This window comes from Maylandia zebra, linkage group LG16 (assembly GCF_041146795.1).
Source record: "Maylandia zebra isolate NMK-2024a linkage group LG16, Mzebra_GT3a, whole genome shotgun sequence".
Lineage (NCBI taxonomy): Eukaryota > Metazoa > Chordata > Actinopteri > Cichliformes > Cichlidae > Maylandia > Maylandia zebra.
Genome location: NC_135182.1, coordinates 13,197,718 through 13,219,311, shown reverse-complemented (window position 1 = coordinate 13,219,311; position 21,594 = coordinate 13,197,718). Strand labels below are relative to the sequence as shown.

General features: G+C 41.7%; 1 protein-coding gene and 1 long non-coding RNA gene across 4 annotated transcripts in view; one reads left to right on the top strand and one right to left on the bottom strand.

Moving 5' to 3' along the window:
- The window catches only part of LOC143412937 (uncharacterized), a 74,140-nt gene extending 65,833 nt beyond the window's left edge, over window positions 1-8,307 (top strand). The window contains exon 4 of one of the 2 annotated variants that reach the window (XR_013093449.1): window positions 8,178-8,307. This is a non-coding gene — a long non-coding RNA (uncharacterized LOC143412937). The remainder of the gene's footprint in view (window positions 1-8,177) is intronic. The other variant, XR_013093450.1, reaches the window with a different exon arrangement.
- shox (shox homeobox) lies at window positions 985-11,934 on the bottom strand. Of its 2 annotated transcripts, XM_076874863.1 has the most exons (6): window positions 11,094-11,931; window positions 9,280-9,488; window positions 5,953-6,010; window positions 5,678-5,787; window positions 3,542-3,763; window positions 985-3,175 (listed from the first exon to the last, which is right to left on the bottom strand). In XM_076874863.1, exons 1-6 carry the CDS (start codon window positions 11,338-11,340, stop codon window positions 3,086-3,088), a joined length of 936 nt encoding a protein of 311 aa, XP_076730978.1. In that variant the 5' UTR covers window positions 11,341-11,931; the 3' UTR covers window positions 985-3,085. The 2 variants fall into 2 exon arrangements, with proteins under 2 accessions (XP_076730978.1, XP_076730979.1); XM_076874864.1 differs by having other exon boundaries at window positions 985-3,763; window positions 5,678-5,766; window positions 11,094-11,934.
- Window positions 11,935-21,594: the final 9,660 nt, after the last annotated feature.

Below are 21,594 nucleotides of genomic sequence, written 5' to 3'. Positions count from 1 at the left end.
GACCATATCACTCAATCTTGATGTATGAGCAAAGAGGTACAAATTAAACGCGCGGCGACCTTCTAGGGGGTACCGCATTCAACAGGACGCCATTTGGGATAATTCCTGTATGGGGTTCAAACAATAAGCCACTATAGCACATGGTATAATTACTTTGTATACACACATCTGGAATTAGGCTCCCTGAGGAAGCTAATACACTGAGAAAAAACAAGCCGCTGACCATTTTAAAGTGCAAAATGTAGTATGTGTGGGTAAGACAAGTGGAGGGACTGACTTGAAATGCTGACGAACGTGCAGAAATTCTCGATCCTCACAAACCAAAGCTCTTCTCTGAGCACACGGGTCAGAGGACATCACTTGTCAGATGTACAGTAACCCTCGCATCTCTTTGCTCGCCTGCTATTTTCCCTCCACGCTTGCAGGCTTCCCACTCCAGTTACAGCCATCTTGCTTCTATTTGACGACTGTACTGCCCCCCACTTTCCATACCAATCTTATCCGTGTCATTTTGACAAACACTGCGAGAGAGATGTGCCGCGCAAGAGGCTCCAGAAAAAAAAAAAAGGGCTGCATCTGGATTTTATAGCAGCTCAATTTTCTCTGCTGGTGTGTGGCACAGATTGGATGTGAAGAGCTGGACCGGCTAACACGGAGTCTGCGTGAATGTCAACTGTAGACCGATATTAATATTGATCCGCAGATTGAGACTGCTGTTGAGGATCAGCCGCAACATGATGTGAGGCACGAAGAGAGCATGACGCAAATACCCCGAACACTGGGAGAGGGGATTAGTCGTGGGCTGCTGTTATTATCTTGGAAACGTGGTTACCACTGTGTATCCAAGTAATTTCTGAGGACTGCAGTGCTGTTCGTTTGTCGAGGGTATAAGGAAAATTACACTTACACTCCCCAGGAGGATTAGTTCATGTGCAAAACCCCAGGCTTTTCGTGCAGTTTAACAAGTTTGAACAGTATTTTTTTTAAAGTCGTGTACAAATATTTATAACTTTATTGATAGTTTACTTGTACAAGATGTACATTCATATTTTGTGACTCAAAAGGGTAAAAAAACAAACTGTACGATGATTCATGTTTAGGCATGCTTGCATATGAAATGGTAATCATTTTAATGGGTACAACAAATTCCATGGATTGTTAAATTCAACCGTCCCTGAAATGTTTGTAAACTCGGACACGCTACATTTTTTTTTTTTTTTTTTTTTTAGGCAAACAACTTACTACAGCCACACCCCCCACGCCACCCCCCAATTCAAAATGAAACACTTAATAAAAACATACAAAAATAAATGCAAAGCCATGTAAAAATGTACACTTGTAGTTCAACTATTTAATCTTTCATAAACTTTCAGACAAAATAATAAATAAAACACCCATATGCTTAATTTAAAATGGAGACATTAATAAACATTTCTAAATGGAGGTCTGGTAAGACAGAAAATGTTGTTTGGAGACTGATCGAGGTCACGCGGACCTGAAGCGGATCCATATATTTAGCACGGGTCTGACAGCAGTGTTTAAAAGGTTGTCAAAATAAACGATATTTCATCCCAATGTTTTTTCTGGAACAATTTGTAACATACACGTTGAATTTATTTGGAAATTAAGGATGAAAAAGACAAAAAAAATCACATACAACATGCAAAATTAAACTAATCGTATCATAAACAACTGCTCGGTTTGGGTTAGGGTGCTGATTTGCTGATAAAACACTTTTTCCTAAAAATGCAAAAAGCAAAAAGGATTTCTTCGACCGTTGGTGGAGTACTTAAGAGAGCTTATTTTCATCTACCTTAATTTCTGCTGAATCCAAAAATGTGCTCATGTCTTTCCTCATAAAAGCTGTGCCTGATGTATAGAAAATTGTCTGAATACATAGGAGGTTATGTAGGGATATGGCACCTGGTCTTTAAGGGGGTTTTCTCGAACTAAACAAAATATACACTGCTGTAGAAAAACTGGTGGGTTTGGCAAATAAACTGAACACTCCAACAGTGCATGAAAAAAATAAAAGTAAAATAAAGTCATTGGGTCTCTTTATCATTGAGGACTAACTGCTAGCTGTTTTTACTTCTTTTTTTCTTTTTTTGCTATTTACAGTATTGCACTTAAACTGCACACCATTGCATTTCAGTTTGACTGATGCTTTCTTCATATTTTTTCAGAATTACAAAAGAAGAAAAGAGGAAAAAGGAAAATCCCATTTATACCCTTTATCTAAGATAATTGTTCTTTTTGCTGATCGCGTGACGATATCAAACCCAGCTCCCCGCTTTAATTAATAAAGTAGTATCTGCTTGTAGTGCCATTTGTAAACACCCACGTGTGAGACCTGAAGTGCAAAGGCGATCTTCACTTCTTTACCCAAAAATACAACACAACAAACAGAAAGGAAAGAAAATAATAAAGACAGAGCGAGAGAGATAGAGCACACTTTGAGGGAGAAATGCAAACCAAAAGTCTCGCCAGCACATGCCCGACAACACAGAGCAACGTCTCTCCAGTCTGCGACTAACAACAACAAAAAGAGGGAGAAAAAAAAACGGATTTGTTGCTTTTGTTAGAGCATAAGTCCATCAGAAGAAGGGTATCAGGCTCTAATGGAGGCCTTTGACTTTGAAGGTGTCGGGGGGAGCATGTTGGATGGCAGTGTTTAAAACAGCTGTCGAGTGTTAATGTCAGGTGCGGATGGAAACCAGTCCCAGTAACGGTCCTCCATTAGAGCTCATGCACTTGGCAGCAGCAGGGAACACAGTGGTTGGAGACAAATATGGCCTTTTTTTGTTCTTTAAATGTTTTCTTCTTTCGTTTCTCTAGTGAGGAGCGGGGCACGAGGGGAGGGAGGGGGGATTGGGGAGGCGGGTGAAGGTGAGAGCCGTTCCAATACCTCGGTGGGGTGATGTTTGGGTCTGTTTCCCCCCCCCACACACACACAAGTTTAACCCTTTGCATTGTCAACATGGCGTCAGCCAGCGTCAGCGAGGCTCTGCTTTTGGCCCTGCTGCTGCCTGCCAGTTTGCTTTGTTCTAACATCTTCTGGTCTGACGGGCCCCGGGCCTGGCCCTCAGACAGACATCCACATGTGTTTGTACGGTCCTTGGGATGTGATCTGTGCCTGGAGTGGACTGAGCCACTGGCCCCGCAGAAGTCCTGCCTGTTGGGCGAAAAGTAAAAGGTGATTTCATTGGTATTTAATTACCGTTCTCTACAAGTGGTTTGTTTTGGCAGCTGGTTTTGTGACAATTTTCTCGCTCCCCTCCTCCTTTTCTTTTCTTTTTTTATTTTCTTCCTCCACTGTTCTCCCCCTTTCTCTCTCACACCCACTCTCTCTCTCCCCCTCTCTGTTATGTGTTCCTCTCTTTCATTCTCACTCAGTGTTTTTGTTTATTTTAGTTTTAGCTGTGAGTGTCACGGCCCTTTCACAGGCTCAGTCTTGTGTGAGAGGCGATTATGGGCATCAGGCGAGCGGAGGGGCAGCCCGGTGGGGTCAGAGTCCCAGAGCCTCGGTGTGTTTTCTTGCCTTGAGTCGCAGGTCGGCGATGCTCGAGTTCTTGCTGTTGCTTTTGGCGGCTGCTGCCACCGCCGCCGCCGCCGAGGCCGAGTCGGCCAGAGATGCGATTGGTAGTCCGAAAGGAGGGGGCGGGAACATCAGGTAGGGCGCGTGAGCGGCCAGGTGAGGGTGCAGGTGAGGGTGGGAGTGGGCGGAGTGGGTGACCCCTTCCAACTGGAGCTGTGCTTGGACCTGCCGAACAGTGAAAACGTAAAGTCAGAATGAGCCCCTCAGGACAAGTGTGTGTGTGTGTGTGTGTGTGTGTGTGTGTGTGTGTGTGTGTGTGCAGAGAGGATTTAGGTTTCACAGTCTGACACTATTAAATTCCCCCTCAAATGTTACCCCCTCAAAGCTGTTGCTTACAGTGTGTTTTCTATGAAAATAGTTAAGGGCTGCACTCTGCGCTTTAGCCCTTTCTTCATGTCAGCTATTCTAAATGTTAATGAATCATACATTGCTCTCAGACACCACATCCAATTTAATCGCCTAGAATCAAAGTCTTTCTAGGACCCAGAACAGATTTGTTTAATTCAGACTGAGGACTATGGTATACCCTTGGAAATACGCAGTCTTGTTATCCTGATTATGTATTCAATTGCATAAATAAACTATTTTGCACTGAAAAGATATTCACATATTTGGAGTTATAAATATTTATCCAGACATATTCCTGAGTCAAGGGGAGAAAAAAAAGAAAAAGAAACCATAAGGAGCATAGGATATCAGTTTTCACATTCTTGGCAATTATTTTATAAGAAGTAGGTGAAAATTAAGCATCCGCTTACTTCAGAGGGAGAGAGCTGAGCCTGTTGCCGTGTCTCATGTGTTTCAAACACCACAGGAAGAAGTGGGAAAACTCAAGTATTTCTAGCTTTCTTCTCCAACCAAAATAGCACGATAGAAAGTCAAAGTTTTAACTTGACTAAATATTATTTTTAGTTGTATTTTAGTATAAAAATGCAAAAAGGGAGATTTAAATCGAAGTTGTTAAACGAAAGGGAAAATTAATTTGTACCCGCGAGTTTGTAGTTGCTAAGCGCTGCAGCGGCATCCGAACAAAACCTTCTGCAAAACAACAAATTTTTCCACGTATCGCGTTCACCGAAAGAATCGGGGAACAAACTGCAGCCGTGACTGATAATTTCCAATTGTATAGTGCGAACGCGATTGGTTACACAATGCAGAAGGACCACTGGAAAAACAAATCACAGTTATGAAACTTGATTTTGTGGGTTATGGCAGAAATTAATCTGTCTCTGAAAATGGAACAGGTGACGTGGGTTCAGAGTGATTGTGTGCTTTCAGCCCGGCACACACACAAACTTTGCATTGCTTTAAAAGACACAAGTCTTTACTTTTTTGTTGACAAGAGGTCACGACCTTACCCATCCACCAGCCGCTAGCCATCTCCTCATTTCCCATGCATATGCAGCGTTGTAATATCTGAGTCCATGCATGCCTAGTGCCTGTTTCAACCTCGTGCAACGTGCCTCTCTCTCAGTATGCAGGCCTCAATCCTCCACCCCTGCCAGTGCAGCTCAACGCCAATATCCATCAGAGCCCACTTCATTCCCCGCTTTCATCATCTCTTTTATGTGCTCACGCCCGCCGCACTGTTGGCTTAATTAGGCCGTTGCTTTTAGCCAGGGTCAAGCAGACAACACAGCAACCGGGACGTAGAAGCAGACAGCAGCAGATCAAATGTCTGCCCACCTTTCCTCTCCCTGTACGGTCCAACCTTCTCCCCACAGCCAGAAGGTGAAAGGTGCACTGAGGTCTTAACACCCCCACCCTTTCACTCCCCTCTCCACGTATGCACTCTTTCATCACTTCAGTCTAATAGCTGCACATGGCTTATATACATGCATGTGGAAGCACAAATATAGAAGGCCCACTCTGACACCAATTCCACCGCATATCCAAGCGCAAAACAGTCCAGTCTCAACTTTTACATTTATTTGATGGGGTTTTTTAGAGATGACGCATTACTTGTCACCACTGGATTATTTATTTTCCTTTTTTACATTTAAGATTATTTTGGTTTCTGGATTATTTTTAGATTTTTCAAGCTTTGTCAATTACCGCAAATATGAAAACATGGCCTACCTGTTGGAAGGGCATCCGGAGGGCGCCCATATTGACATAGGGTGCTACTCTGCATGCGTCAAGGGGACTGCCGCTGCCCAGAATAACACCTGGAGAGAAGGGAAAGATGTCTGTCAGACAGCCAGACAGTTGTTGTTATGTGAGATGAGGAGGTCACAACTTTTTTTTTCACATGCAGTCATAAAAATGGTGAAACTGTGTCAAAATGTAATCAGTAATAAATTCACTAATAATAATATTAAGAGGCCAAAATAAAGGGAGCAAATTGCATTCACCTTTGTGCATCTGGTTTTCTTGTTTTCGACACTTTGCTCTCCTGTTCTGAAACCAAACCTGCAATCGAAAGAGAAAAGAACTGATTAGAATAGATGCAAACAGTTTCTATCCTATTTGTTGTCATATTTAAATAGTGAAATTAGATTGTCATAAATGGACAAATTTATTTATTTTTTTGGAACCAGGCAAATAAAAACAGGGGAAATCCAACACACGCAAGCAAATAAAACCTAAGTCAAGTGTGTTCACAAATAAATACGAATTGTAATAATTTTCAAAGAGGAAAAAAATATTAGACTGTAAATGAGACTAAACTAATTTATAGATTAAAAAACATACTTTTAAAACTGAGCTAAATGGACTGGTTCTTATATAGCGCTTTTCTACTCAAAGCGCTTTACACAACTGCTTCATTCATACAAGCACTTTTTTCTTTGCTCTGTCTAACATGCACACAGAGCAACATGGGGTTAGTATCTTGCCCAAGGATATTTGGCAAATGGGGATCGAACCACCAATCTTCCGATGACCTCCTCTATCTCCTAAGCTACAGCCACTTAAAGTCACTGTAACTTAAACAAAGTTCTAGTAGGGTTGTAAGAAAAAGTGTAGCAATTTTACAAGGATACTGTGATCCTTCAAATAAATAAATAAATGTCATTAACTACCTTCCAATTTGCTGACTGCCTTTGAAGCTGCAGGCTGCGGGCCTATTGTTAATCACCATCAACTTAATTTGCCTCGTTGAATAACATTATCTCCCCTCCCCTTCGACCCCCGCGATGATTATCGTTTACAGATGCGAAAATTAGCGACCGGTGGCGGACCACAAAGGGCGCCGACTGATGATGTTGCTGACGACTCGGGGTGCCGTGACGCCGTTTTTAAGCTGCGGGGGAGCGACGTGCAACATCGTGTCGATGGGACTGCAATAACAGGGGAAGTCGATAAAGCGTCCATTAGGGACCGAGGCGAGAGAGCAGGAGATAACAACGAGGCGAAAATTACGAGGAAAACAAATGTCTCGCTCTCAGCTTCACAAAATATCATCCAAATATAGTTTTTACAATAAAACCACAGCAGTGAGATTTTCCTGTCAATGCATTATCAATGTCTATAAATCCTGTCCACGTAGAGTACATAATTATTATTATTGTTATTATTATTATTATTATCATTATTATTATTATTGTCATCATCATCGTGGTGTAGGCCTGAAGCTAAACACTGCACATTGTCGTTATTGTTTGCGATTGTTTACGCCGTGAGTTATTAGCTCTACAGCGGTAAATGATGGTAGGAAAGGTGTTTATGAAAATCCCAGGTGATTTTGCATAGACGCACAGTAATCCCTCAGATAAATCAAGGCTAATATTAGACGGGCCCGAGATCAATTCCAATTACGTGCCAGTATGTTAAGCAAAGTGAACTACACTGGTTCAGACAGTTATTTCTTCATTAAGGGCCACTCAATGATGCGCTTCACAAATACCCTAATCTCATTTCCTTTTTGATTTTTTATTAGAGACAGTGAATAATGACATTTAATTTAGCAGCGCGCCAGAAACCCAAAGATATTAGTCCTAACCGAATTACTGCCTGCTCCTCACCAAGCTCTCATAACTTTCAATTAGATTCATTGACAGCTGCTCGGAGCGCAGGTTCACAGCCTGTAACAGCCCTGCTGCAATTCGTTCTCACTAAATCTGGAGAAAACATGTGCCAGTGCGCACCCCCCCAAAAGACAGCCTGAAAATGCTTTATTTTTTTTTCCTTCATCTTTTTTCCCCCAAAAGAGAACATCGGTAGGTTCCAAGTGTCTATTTGATAACATAAAACACACACACACGCAGACTCGGTCTTTATCAGTCATATTTCCTCCATAAATAATTTTAATGCACGCACTTTATTAGCGATAATCGCAGTGTACTGCTGTCAACTAAGTCCGCTCAGGAAAAAAGGTAGTCGGTGGCTTATAAAGCTCTATGATGCGGCTTATTCATCCGATTAGATATAGCTGAACAGCAGCAGAGTTGGCCCAGAATTGAATTATTTCTAATCTGTTTTTATGGGGACACTACATCAAGCCAATGGCAGATATTACAAAGAAAATGAGGAGCGATACGAGTTGACATAAGAGCGCGTCCCCTGAAGCAGCCATTCAGGCTCTTCATTCATTTTAATCACTGGCTGGATTTCTTTCTTCTTTTTTTCTACCCGCAAGGATGCTCGGATCGGAGGCACAAGGCTCCACAGGCCTACCGCTGCAAGTTCAGCTGGCTCTGAGGCTATCCATCCTGGACGGTTTACAACTGATTTACTGCTACTGTACGTGAATCTTTCATTAAACACACACTTTTAAAAAATAGTTATTTGTCATCCTTGTTAAGAGGGCATGGTGAACCCTCTACATTTGATATTTTCCTAAATAAATATTTTTTTTAAATAGTCAAATCTGCGGCAATTGTGCAGTCATGTTTCTAACATTTATAAATGTCGCAGTGAAACCGTCTCCCTGTAGGAATATTAGGACACCACAGAGAAAGCTAGACGGGGCTTTACAAACCTCCCCATAGGAATATTACAGCAATATTTCAGACGTGGAGCTTTTTCACTAACAAGCTGGATCATTTATTTGTCAAGTGGTCAACCTGTCACTAAACTAATGAGCTCCTAGCTTTTTATTCTTCTGTTTTTTATTTATTTATTTACTTGTATGTTTCAGGACACACGATGCGACCTGTTTATGTTCCAAAAGAAACCAGAAATTTTTTTTAAAAGTCGTTTTTTCACGTGGCTCACACGCAGTCTTGCGTATTTCGAGTCATTTCAAAGGATTTTAAACGTGCTCAGTGTGCGAGCAAACACAACAGAAAAGGTTTATTTAAAGGCTCCAAAATGACTGCACAGTTTTATAATATATTTTCAAGTTTTTATAGCAATATGCGTGTTTTATAGCAAAATTATTTCACGATGGCTCCACATGGTCCGGTTTTCCACCTCAAAAGCTAAAAATATATTTTCTTATATTTTCGGTTAATTACAGTGGGGTTTCCTTATAGAACAAATTAAGGGCTGGCTAGATCACTAACATATTTCCCACAAAGCAGTGATGCCACTTAACAAATCACCCACACACACACGCGAGCTTACAAGTGTTGCTTAACAACAGCAGAAATATTTTCACACTACAGCCGTCAGACAGACAGACAGACAGCAAAGCTTCTTGGCCGCTCCTCACACAGCAGCAGCAACAGCACGATTTCCGCTCTGCATCACAGACACGAGAGTGAAGAAAGTGAGTAACTTATGTGGGAAATCCTCACCTGCACTCTGGCCTCGGACAGTCCCAGCCTCTGGCTCAGCTCCTCTCTCATGAAGGCGTCCGGGTAATGCGTCTCGTCGAAGAGCCGCTCCAGCTCGTTGAGCTGCTCCAGGGTGAAGTTAGTGCGACTCCTCCGCTGCTTCAGTTTGCCCTGTGCATCTTCATCCTCGGACTTCACGTCCTCCTTTTTCTCCTTACACTCATATATCCCTGTTAAACGGCCCACGGGTGGTGGGGGAAGGAAACAATTATTATTATTGGTTTTTAAAGGAGAAGATGCGTTTAAAATTCACACATGCACACATTCCAAGCTCAAAACACACATATCACAAGTGCGCATTAAGGGTTCCCCCCCATATAGTCAACACTGGGCCCTTAGGCCTGGCACTTTGACAGCAACACACACACACACACACACACACACATTACACAGCTTAGTTCTTCAATAGAGAGGCCCGTGGCTGCATTTCCAGCCTCCATAAGTCAGCGTGTAATGTCAGTGCCGTAATGGAAGTAAATCAGTCAATATGGAAGCCTAATAAGGGTATAAGCGATTTAAAGAGCAGAGAAATAAGTCCCGGCTAAACGGAGAAGATTTAGGCCTAATTACTCACCTCCATAAAACAGACCTTTAGGATATCCATAAAAATCATCAGCCAACAGATTTTTTTATTTAATCACACCATTACGCTGCGTGGCTGACAGTACACTATAGCCTAATAAAAATAGAACAGCCTATATAAGCAGCTATTAAGTGTTATCAGTGTTAATTTTAGCAACACAGCTGACAACTGCTGCAATTAATGGCCTTTTCTGTCTCATTTTACTGTTTGTACTTTGCTGACGCCGAACTGCTTTTTTTCTCTCAAATGAAAGTCATTTTAACTTAAATAAAATCCGATCAGTTTATGTTAAAAAAAGACAGATTTAATTTAAGTTATAGGGCTGATTATTGCCCCATAGTGCTGACTCCATTTTTTTAAACTCTTCTTACAGGATAAATATAGAAACAAATCCACTAAATCATAGTTTTCTGCCCACTGCACATTTGTGACTGCTGAGTGAAAGGAGGCCTGTGCTCCTGCTGTATGCTACTTCACAGACTGGAAATGAATAAAGTGATTTTTAAAAGGTAGATCTATTTATGTTTTCAGCTTACACACGATTTTGCAACTGAAAAAATAAAAAGATTTATTGCTACTCTAGAGTGTGCAGTCTAAGGTAGCGTGGCAATCGGCAGTCCTGCAGGCTATGGGTTTATACACTGCATCATAATTACATTATATTTAAGCTTTTAAACAACGCCTGCTAGAATGTACAAGAATACATAATTTACTAATAAAGGCAAAAGAAAATACACTGCAGTGCTGACTTAAAGTAGGTTGTTGCCGGATAGTTTAATACCGGCATAAAATGATGACATATAGTCCAAATAAAGCTAAAATCATTATTAAACATTAGACATTTAATACGATTATATTCTACAGAACAAATCTTGCTGTATTTTTTCTTTCCTTTCGTTTGCAAACTATCATTAAACAGTTAAAGCGATGGTCTGGCGAAGGGCCCGCCTCCTGCTTTGTAAAATTATCATTGCAATAACAGATTAATGCGTTAACTTTGGGGAACTACATTGACTAAACGCGGTTACGTAAATTCAACTCTTTTTTTATGCGCGTAGATTTTGTAAAATTATAATAATTAAAACAACAACAAGAAAAATGCTTCGCTCCGGACACACCAGACAGCCGAACTTGAGACATTTTCCCCGACATCACGCGGGAGCATTTCTCACAATTAAAGTGAAAACCTTACCCTCTGTCGCCCTCGTAACATTAAAGTCCTTCAGTTTCTCCTTCTCCAGCTCGACGTGGTCCTTGAACAGATGCACCGGGCAGTGGTTGCTCTCCGTAATGTCCTGCAGGTTTGTCTCCGGGCTGCCCAGCTCCCTCGCCCTTGTCAAGCCGCTCTCCAAAACTTCCCTGTACGTGATACTCTCTTTGCTGCTCTCCTTGGTTTTCTGATCGAACGATTTCGACACGAATGCCGTAAGTTCTTCCATGGTCAGCTCTGTCGCTCAGTAGTGCTCCTGCTCAGGGAAATCCACCGTGAATTCTCAGCATATACCGTCTCTATATACCAGTGTACAGCTCACGGATACGCTCTTTTAGGAGGCTGGCAGCAGCGATAGATAGAAGGGGTGGAGAGGAGGTGAGATCACTCCTGCTGTTGTGACTGTGTATTTGAGAGCACACTATTTATACACGGCCACCTCAGCCCAGCGCCCCCACCCCTTCTTCCCTCGGATCTCTGTGTCTCGAGCAATTACAGGCCGGCTCGACTTTGCAGAATTCAACTTTCAGCAGCTTTTTTTTCCTTCTTCTTCTTCTTCTTCTTCTTCTTCTTCTTCTTCTTCTTCTTCTTCTTCTTCTTCCACAAATCAATGATGGAACTGATGGAGGCGGTTAATTGAATTACGGGGTCATTAAAATGCCTATGGTGGCTCACTCCTGTGAGGAGGCTGTATATGGCTGTTGTGTCTAATTAATTCGGCGAAAATTTAATTAACGCGATTAGGAGATAGAAATGCGGGGTTTGTGGAATTTCGCTTTGATTTCCTTTGTCATTTGTTGACAAATGTGTTTGAACCTTTATGTGCGCATGAGCCACCAATAGCTTCTGGTTTACATGCTTTCTGGACTTGTCTGAACTGGAATTAGCACACAAGATTCCTGAGAGCAAAAGGCACGGAGGCAACGATCAGCATTATAAAGTTGCGAGTGAACTGAAAATATGAGGACTTGCTTCACAATGAACGGGTACTAACGCTGAGCCAGTGAAAATTACAATAGATATTAATAATGCCTAAGTAATGTCTGAAAAAAACAAGTGACCCCCTCCTCCAAACATTTATTTTCCTCAAAAACAAGTGCAGCCAAAATTTATTTGATTGGAGTTCTGAAGTTATTTTCCACTGCCTACTGCAGATAAGTGCATATCATATAAATGCATACAGCAAAACAGCGGAAAGTAGCCGCATATAAAAGCAACAGATGCATAATTATCGGATAATGGTGTAATTAATATTTTGGTGCTCTAAATTCGGGTCTCTTTTGAGTATTCAACTGGAATCCTTCGCGGTTTCCGTTTACAAATAGGGAATAGAAATCAATAGATATCAGCAGTGAAAAAATGTGCCCTCTTTTTCATGGGAATAAGTGAGCCCATAATGGCTTAACGTTATCTAAGTCGTTCATCAGTCCAGCACACAAACACAAAAAGGCCGAGAGAAGAGTGCGATCCCCTGGGTCTGCCGCCCTGAGCGGCCCGCCACTGTGAAAGTCTCATATCTCAGCCCTCTAATGACTCGGTTTGATGTCTCTCCATTTATCAGTAAGCCCGCTTCACATCACTGCGGCTGACGCACAAGTCGCGGTCTCTCCCATGTTCCATGAACTGCGCCTTTTGTTGTTAATAGACCTAAATCCTCTTTAAGACGTAAATCTGCGCTCCCAGTCGTGTGCCTCGATATCATCCCACAATAAAGCGGGGTTTACAAAAGACGCGCGTGTCTGTAACGAAATAAAACACCAATGGGGTTTTATAAAACGGAATTAAAGGCGATATTGAACTTCTACGTACAACTCCTGCGCTCCATCTAACTTTGAGGTTTTTTTTAAATACACTTTTTATTTTTATTTCTTTATTTTGTCCTTTAAAGTATATTTATGTTGGATTTGAGATTGGATGTACATGCAAAAACTAAAAAAAAGTCAGACACAATAAACCAGTTTTTAGAAATATAGTATTTTGCTACCACAGATGATTTTTGAAAAAGTGTTGTTGAATGGTGTAGTCACACCTAAACCTATGCAACATTCTCTCAGTGAGACAAAAAAAAAAACACGCCAAAACATTTTCCCAGAATGATAAAGGAAAACATATTGCCAGAGGGCCTATAGGCAGCGCCTGTTTAATATGAATGACGAGCACGGCGCCCAATTAAAATAAGACAACTTATAGCAGCGTGTTCTCGTGTATCTGCTTAATGTTTTACCACGTTTTTATGCCACTTCATTGTTTCTGCTGAATAAACAATAACCGAAGCAAAGGCACATTTCTTAGCTCCACTTTCTCTAAATATTTATTGCACAGAAATGTTTCTGCATGTAATCTGACAGACATGAGCCATGTGTCGGCCAATCAGCAGCAGCCTGGAGGAATATCAGAAGAAATCCAGGAGGGATGCTCTTTACGCACCAACGCTGGTGTCGCTACAGTTTAGTGGCCAAAAAAAAACCTCTTAAAGGGGCCTCAATCATAACTACACTTGCCGTTCATTCCCCACGATTCAAACACCCCCTCCTTTCCTGCTTCACGGAGGAAAACACGTATTTTATTTTATTTTTTAACTATCCAATAACTTAATTATTATCGGTTCAGGAATCGTTATTTTAGCGGAGACAAATAAAAGCTACTAAGCTACTATGTGGCAGAGTATAAGATAAAACATTATCATTATTATTATTATCATTATTATTATCATTATTATTATTATTACACAGTAATTTAATTATTTATTTTATTAAATTAATTTAAAATTTGTACTTTTTTGCATTTCTTTTTTCTAAAGCATACATGTATAAGAATAACGTTTTATTTTATTTGATGTTATTAATGCCACTTTGTATATACATTTGCATTTACATTTGATCATTAGCTATTTATCCCATAACATTAATATGATCACATTTTATTACTATTTTCATTTTAATGACATTTATATACACGTCAGTGTTGCTATTATAAATTAACACTGTCTATAAATCTAATAATGTCCTGATCAGGGAGCTGAGGAATTCCTTCTCTACCTGCATGTGAAGGCTTTGGAACATTATCAAGACATCAGCAGACTTAAATGAGTCTGTGCTGGCTGGTGCAGAGCAGAGACAGAGAGACAGAGAGGAAGAGAAAGGGGCTGGAAGAGAGGGTGATAAGGTGGGGAAATACTGTAGCAATGCGAAGCAATGAGCAAAACAGGATTGTGTTGCCCCCATTGATCACAGTTCAAATTTACACATCTGGTCATCGTTTAAATATTAGAAGTGAACCGCTTTGGAGCTCTGTGAAGCATGTGTGAGGAGTCTAATCCCTCTGGGCTGTCAATACTCACTTTTGACAGAGGAGGAGTAGGGAATACTGAGAGGGTCAGAGCAGAGTCTGCCTGGACACAAGTCTCACCTCCAGCAAAATGCCACAGCACTGCTTCAACCTGCTGCCTCTGCCAAACTAATCCCTCGTGTGTGAAGGGGGGGTAGAGCCTAAATGCAAATCTCACGTCCTGTAAGTTTGCCAAAAATGTTTTCACTCATGAGAAGAGTCATTTATGAAATATTTCAACTGCCTAAACTGAACAAAAGGACTTATATTATTTCGTTGCTTACTTGTATATTTGTGCGTAACAGTGAGATTGAAAAACAGAAAGAAAGACGACAAAAGCTGTGTGTTAACATGCGTCCATCCTCTTTTCTTCGCACACCGCTCCAGTAAAGCCACGATATGTGACAGCTGTGATTGTCCCAAGACGATACAGTGACTTTTAAAAATTTTAACTTAAAAAGCAACTACTACACCTCTGGCTTCTAATATAATTTCCATGAACATAAAGCCTTTTTTTGTAGAAATGCACTTAACTCCAAATATCATCATCTGGTTCTACAGGGACAGAGTAACAGCAAAAAAGGAAAAAATTCAATAAGGTGGTTTACTTCAATCTGATTCAACAATGCAGAGCTGCTGTATAGATGCGATCCTGCACAGAAACAGAAAATTGGATTCTTCCCCAATACGAGAAATTTAAACGTGTCCTGTGAGGACAAAGAAGATTTGAACTCACAGTCGTGTTAATGACAGTGATTGTGTGTGTGTTTATTAGACTTCTCTGGCCTGTCTGCGAGTGCCGGGATCTCACGGTTGTTACATTGTCTGGTGCCTTCATTTAGGTCCTTTTGCAGTGCTGCAGCAGTCCACAGAGACTACAGGCTGTTCTGTGTTCAAAAGCCTTGTCTGCCATCTAAATGAGGCTTTCGGGGCAAAAAAAAAAAAAAAAAAATAGAAAAAGAAAAAAAAATTCAACATGAAAATACCACAATGTGCTAAAGATTAGCTCATACTCAAGTGGGATGTTTTGGGAATATGTTGGTTCTCCTTTTCGGATTGTTATTTTTCCTTGTGTATTCTCTAACAGCTATCTACCCACAGGGCACTGAGGCCTCTAGTTTAGTGGGGAAGGGAAAAAAGGCATGAAATTGATATTATACCCTTAAATACAGCACAGATTTGCAGGGAAAACACAGTAATCCACTGACAATGCTTGAAAATCAAACACATATTTCTTGCTCGCTTACAAGCTTGTTTACTCTTGAATCTACTCTTTAATTACTGCCAGCTTCTTAAAACTGACTTTTTTCTTTATAGGTATAAAAAGACCATTTTTACTCTATGCAGTACCTATAGAGATGCGGTTATCCTTATGGTCAAAGGCTCTGGGGAAATGCAACAATTTATACAAATCAATAGCGTTCAAATAATTCATGACTGATCACATGGTGTTTTAGCTCCTTATTTGCAGTAGAAAACCATGTTTTGTTTTGCTCCCAGAGGGCAACATGAAAGACCCGGGGAGAGGCGGGGAGAATTGGGAATGGAACTGGAAAGAGTGCATGAGGATAATAGGAGGACATTGATCATTTGGTGCACAAGAACACAACTGAACCTGTGAGTCAAGGCTAACAAGATGTATCATTTATACATTATTTAGACATGTCTGGGCTTTCCGTGTGCATTTTCTTACATCGGGTTTGCATCAGCGTCTTTGGAGGGGACACAGCGCGGTGACCTGAGACGATAAGAAGAAAATGTTGTAATTTTTATTGTTCGTTTAGTAGAAAAGAAGAAGAAGAAAGAAAATATGTAACAACTACCAACGCAGCAGTCAGTTCTTTCAGTGCTGTCCATTTGAAATTACTATTGTGTGTGGTGGGAGCAAATAAATCCCAATTTGGGCAGTGTTAGTCAGTCACAGCTTGTAATAAAAATTAATTTTGTAAATGTGGAGATGGATCAAGTTCCCTCTTGGCAGGGGGACCATCCCACAGACATGTTAACAACGTCTTCAGAGACCAATGAGGCCCATTTACAATAAGTGTCTGTTTTAAGTCGCTTGCTTTGTGTGTGTATGTGCGTGTCTCACCACAGCAGGCTATAAGAGGTCCCTCTGGTGTCAGCCGGAGAGAAGCCATTTGAGGCAGACTGGCTTTAATGGAGTGATGCTACACTTTCTCAATCACACAATTAAAGCCTGGTCTGCAGAGAGAGAGAGTTCTTTTCTGCTTGTAGTGCAGGGAGCAAAAGAGAAGGAGAAAGAGGGATAGCATCTTTTACACGGGGTGATTTATGTTGTGGTGCTGAGGAAAGAAGAGTCCTTGATAGATGACTTCATTAGAATTAATTAACAGAGCCAAAGACCTGACACAGACAGAGGAGACGGCGGAGAGACAGAAGGGTCGCTGGTGGATTTGAGGGGAGATTTAGAGATAAGAAAACAAGGTGAGGAAAACACAGAGAAGAGGTCTACCCGGGAAAACAGAGAGGTAGAGCGGGGGAGAAGACACGAATGAAGAACAGATGCCAGAGATTAGGATGTGACACATGAAGAGGAAGTAGCCTGTTTTTCTCTCTAAAGGGTAGCATGTGATCAAACACGAGTGCACTCTACTTATAAGGACTGTAAGTAGAGGTTGTTCAGTTTCACGTACATATACTCTGAGCTTCCTTTCTGACAGGGGTATGCATGTACACATAAAGACATAAATCCCCGGTTAACCACCTACAGTTGAACACTAAAACTAGCTGCACAATGCCAAATGGCCCGTTTAGAAGAAGGGCACAAGCGTGTTCAGTGTTAGACTGATCCGGCATGCCGCAGGCTGTATGTTGGCTGAAGGCAGGCTTTGATGGGCCAAATCACTGCCTCGCTTCTATCAGACATGTCCATCATCCTCATCCTTTTAAATCCATCATCTCCGCTCCAAAGAGACAGAGGCCAGAACTCGCAGCAACTACAATCAAACCGGAATCTGCTTTTTTGTACATCTCAAATATTGTTTGACATCTTTAGATGACATATAGACACTTGCAGCAGCTAAGACTGGCGTGTAGTATTTTTGACTTATCCTGGCGAGCCTCAGCGTTGACATTTTGGGCATCTGCTGGACACGCAGACAAGTGGTGCCGCTGGTGAGGAAAAAGGAATTTTTAGCCCTGCAAGGTGAGCTGTCTAAACTAAATGCAGTCAGGTGCAGGTGGACAAGGAGGAATGAGACAGACAGCAATTTAAAAAAAAGCGCAATTTCCTTTTAGCAGAAGCAGGCAAAATGTCATATGTATGGTACTGTGAGGATCACGGGCACAGCGCAACTTTGCAAACGGTCGATAAGGTCACAACATGATGCACTCCGACTCAGGGAAATCTAAGACGGCAGAGCAGGAGTAATTGGCTAATCTGTGAAAACATTGGTATGCAGCTCCATTTTAGATTTTATTTTCAATATTGTTCCATATGTTAGTAAAATGGTTTATATCCTCTCCAGACAGTCATTATAAGCTGCCAGTTGAAAGCTCGGTGAGCTGCTGTAGGCAGGGAGCACCTGTCACTACTCATCCATCCATCTTCATCTGCTTTAACTCAGGGCTGATGGAAGGAAGAAGACCCCTCAGAAGACCTCACCAGCTGAGAGCAATAATTAATCTAATTCCCCCCTAATTTCATTTGGAATACCTGTAATCTGCAGGTGCAAGCAGCGCAGATGTGATACGCTAAAAAGTGTCAAGTGAAATCTAAAATGTGACAAACTTGTAGCGCATTTCCTGATCGTTTTCCTTTTAATTACATCACCTCTCTGATTTCTCGCTCCCTACCTCAGATCCTCTCATCTATCTATCCAATCTCAGATGGATTCAGACACCAAACACTTGGTCACATGATATGACTGGGTAATCAGTAGGTATTAGTGCCTGTTAACAACCCCTGAGCTGAAAGACAATTCCCCTCTCCATATTAAAGAGATAACACAGCAGAGGAGCAAAAAGCAAATGGCCCTAAGCCTCCAGCTATGCTCCCCTCTAAAGTTGTTTTCCTGGAAAATTAGGCAATTGACTAATGGCGTAAATGCTGTTAATTACCAGCACCAGTACCCCAAACAGTCGTCTCTGCCTGTAACTAATAAGAAATCAATTAGCTAATGAATTGGTCATTAAGTGAAAAGCTAATCTTGGCCGAGGTATTTTTTAATGATTATTTTTTGCCTATGATCCTGGCTAATTGCCGTTGTCATACGGCGCTCTCAGCTTTCAGCATGCCTAATGAAGCTTCATTAGATCATAACTGGCACTCTTGGAAGATTCGCGGGCAAACCTGCTTCCCAATTATTTTTAATTGCCAGACATTCTGCACAAACAAGTGCTGCTGCACCTTGCGAAACAGGAGAGCTCAGGCTGGCTGTGCTGCATTTCCTTCATGACTTCATTTGAAGCGATTAGAGCGTGGGGCAGGGTCGTCACAGAGCTGCCGTCGTCTGTGGTGGATTTAAAGAGCCCATCAGCTCAAACTGCTGGGCTCATCATTGTGCTTCCTTCCTCACTTTGATTTGGACTGTGGAGAAAAGCTGCTGCTTCCAATGTGGCTGGACCGGCTCCGTGTCGCCCATGTGCACATAAGACACGCACAAACACACAGACAAAGAGATGTTCATGCATTTAACTGGCACATCTCGACAGTTACAAAAAACACAGAGAGTAACACAAATATGCACACAGCCTGCACCATCGTACCTGTACATGTGTCAGCTGACAGAAACAAAGGAGAGAGAGCATCCCTCCCGGGCATGAATAATTAAGAAAAGACAAAAGAGCCTTGTTTTTTTTCCTCCTGTATCTCTTTCTTTTGTGTGTCTAGTAAACCCCAGTGTAGTGTACTGCAAGTTCCCCACTAATAAGATGGAGGATTATTCTCTCCATGGTGCTCACACAACACATGTTTCCAATCTGACCCTGTACAAGTATCTCTCTCTAACGTGAAGAGGCTTGTGGCGAAAACAGAGCTGCTCAAACTCTGTCAATCCCGCTGATGCATTTCGACAGTTTATCCTGAAATTTGCCTTTCCCTCCAACATCAGGTCTTTCCCCCTACCAGCGCTCTAGAAAGCAAACACAAACAATGCCACTTCAATGGCACAGGCCTGAAACACCGGTTTGTTTTGTAAGGACTAGCAAAGAAACAAGAGCCGTATCCAAAATCAATCGCCTTGCTCTCATAACAATGTTTGCGAAGCACGGGCCGAGTTTAGTTAGGCAGGGAGCTACACGGTCTTATAACCACCTGTGCTTATGAATATTTTGTAGAATCTGTATTAATACAGCTGTCAGGCAAAGGCATATTCATCCAATCACAATAAAACTTATTTGCCAAAACACTGTGCCTTTGAGACAGCAGCCAATTTTCAAGGGGCTCAATTTTTTTGCCAAGGCCCTGCATTGCGCCGATGCCAAACACCAGGTGCGTTCATGTACATGTGCGTCTGTCTGTATGCGCGTCTGCACGTGTGCGACACACTGAGGAGAGGGCTGGGCCTACTTCACTGGAACGCCAAAGATTGATGGTGGATGAATGGTGCTCCAGATGTCTATCAATATTTAGCAGTAAACATCCCAGGCAGGCGGGGAGACGTGGCAGCTGAGAGCATGAGGTGGTGCAGCTATGAACTGTTGATTTTCACTTTAACCGGGTAAACTGGAAGGTAAAGCCTCCTTGAAGCTGACAGTGCCAACCACAGCTGTGATAGATTTGCTGGCAGAAGGGAGTTTTTGGGGGGATTTTTCCCAAGAAAATTCTACTGAAAGTTACCTGATACTGGTATGAAGAATAAGTTTAGGTCATCTAAAAATTTCACCTCTATTTTTAACCACACACATGCAAAAAGCCTTGTTTCCCAACATGCTTAAGTTCCTGTTTAGACTGTTCAAGACTGGAGAAACAAATGGATGATTACGCCCTCTTGTGATACTGTGGGCACAAGCATGACCACGTTCAAACAATACTTTCTGCTTTGCACAATGCCCTCATTTATATGCTGAGAGGTTATGATCCCTCATTTACGCTAAAATATGTATTTTTCTTCTTATTTAAACCACAGCTGAGCTAACGGTGGTGCATATGCTGAGTGCCAGGCTATTGCTAGCATGGTTTGTTAGCTAGGTGATACATACGTATGATAGCATTGCACAGGTACCTGCTAATTAGTGCGCGGTAACAAAAAAATAAATAAACTGAAGCACAGACTTCTCAGACTGTCTGTTAAGCAAATAAATGTGTAGCAACTTTCACCAAGGTACCAACACCACGAACACAGTGTACTGGTCCAGCTCAATGACTCAGACCTGCCAAGGTGGCACCTAGCTCTCACTGCACTACAGCAGCCTGTGTCCACGTCTCATGGACCTATCAGTCAATGCAGCAACATGGCTAACTTCCACTCCTAAAACAGTTTAAAAAGGCAACACTCCCAACTGTTAAGTAGGGGGAAAGCAGGAGCAAAACAGTTTTATTTTTAATTCCAGCCCACATTAAGATTTTTTTTCTACAATAACAATTTTGGAGTCTATGGGATCTGATTAGCTTCTTCTGCACATACTGTATATAAAAGATGGGCATAACTTCGGCGTCTGAAAAGAGAAAGAAATGCAGAAGTGTCATAACCCTACTTTTCATGACCAGCAGGGGATGAATCACGAAAACCAATGTGAAAGTGCCATAAACCTTCATGTGAAGGCCACCAGATGGTGATAGCTGTGGTTGTGAAAAAGACTTCCAGCCCTATGAAGAGAGCTATGGAAGAATGGCTTTTTGACCTAACATCTGCAAACACTTTCCTGTTGAGTTTATGGTTCTATAAATCTTGTTTATACCATGTTTTACAGTGGTGTAATATCTGCGGTATGAAACCATATGCTCATTGGCTAATGAGCTGTCAATCACAAATAATTAGCCAATGAGTTTTACAGTCAGACCCACCTCTCCTCTTCAGATACATTCCTTTTGTGACCAAGATGGCAACAGTGGAAAAACTCATCTCGAGCCTTTAAAATGGGTCGTCAGAAACCAGTGGGTGACATCTCAGTATCTACGGCAATCTATTAAACTGTCTATGAGCTCCATAAAAGTCTACAGAAAAGCAATCCTCAGTTGAGGACAGCTTTC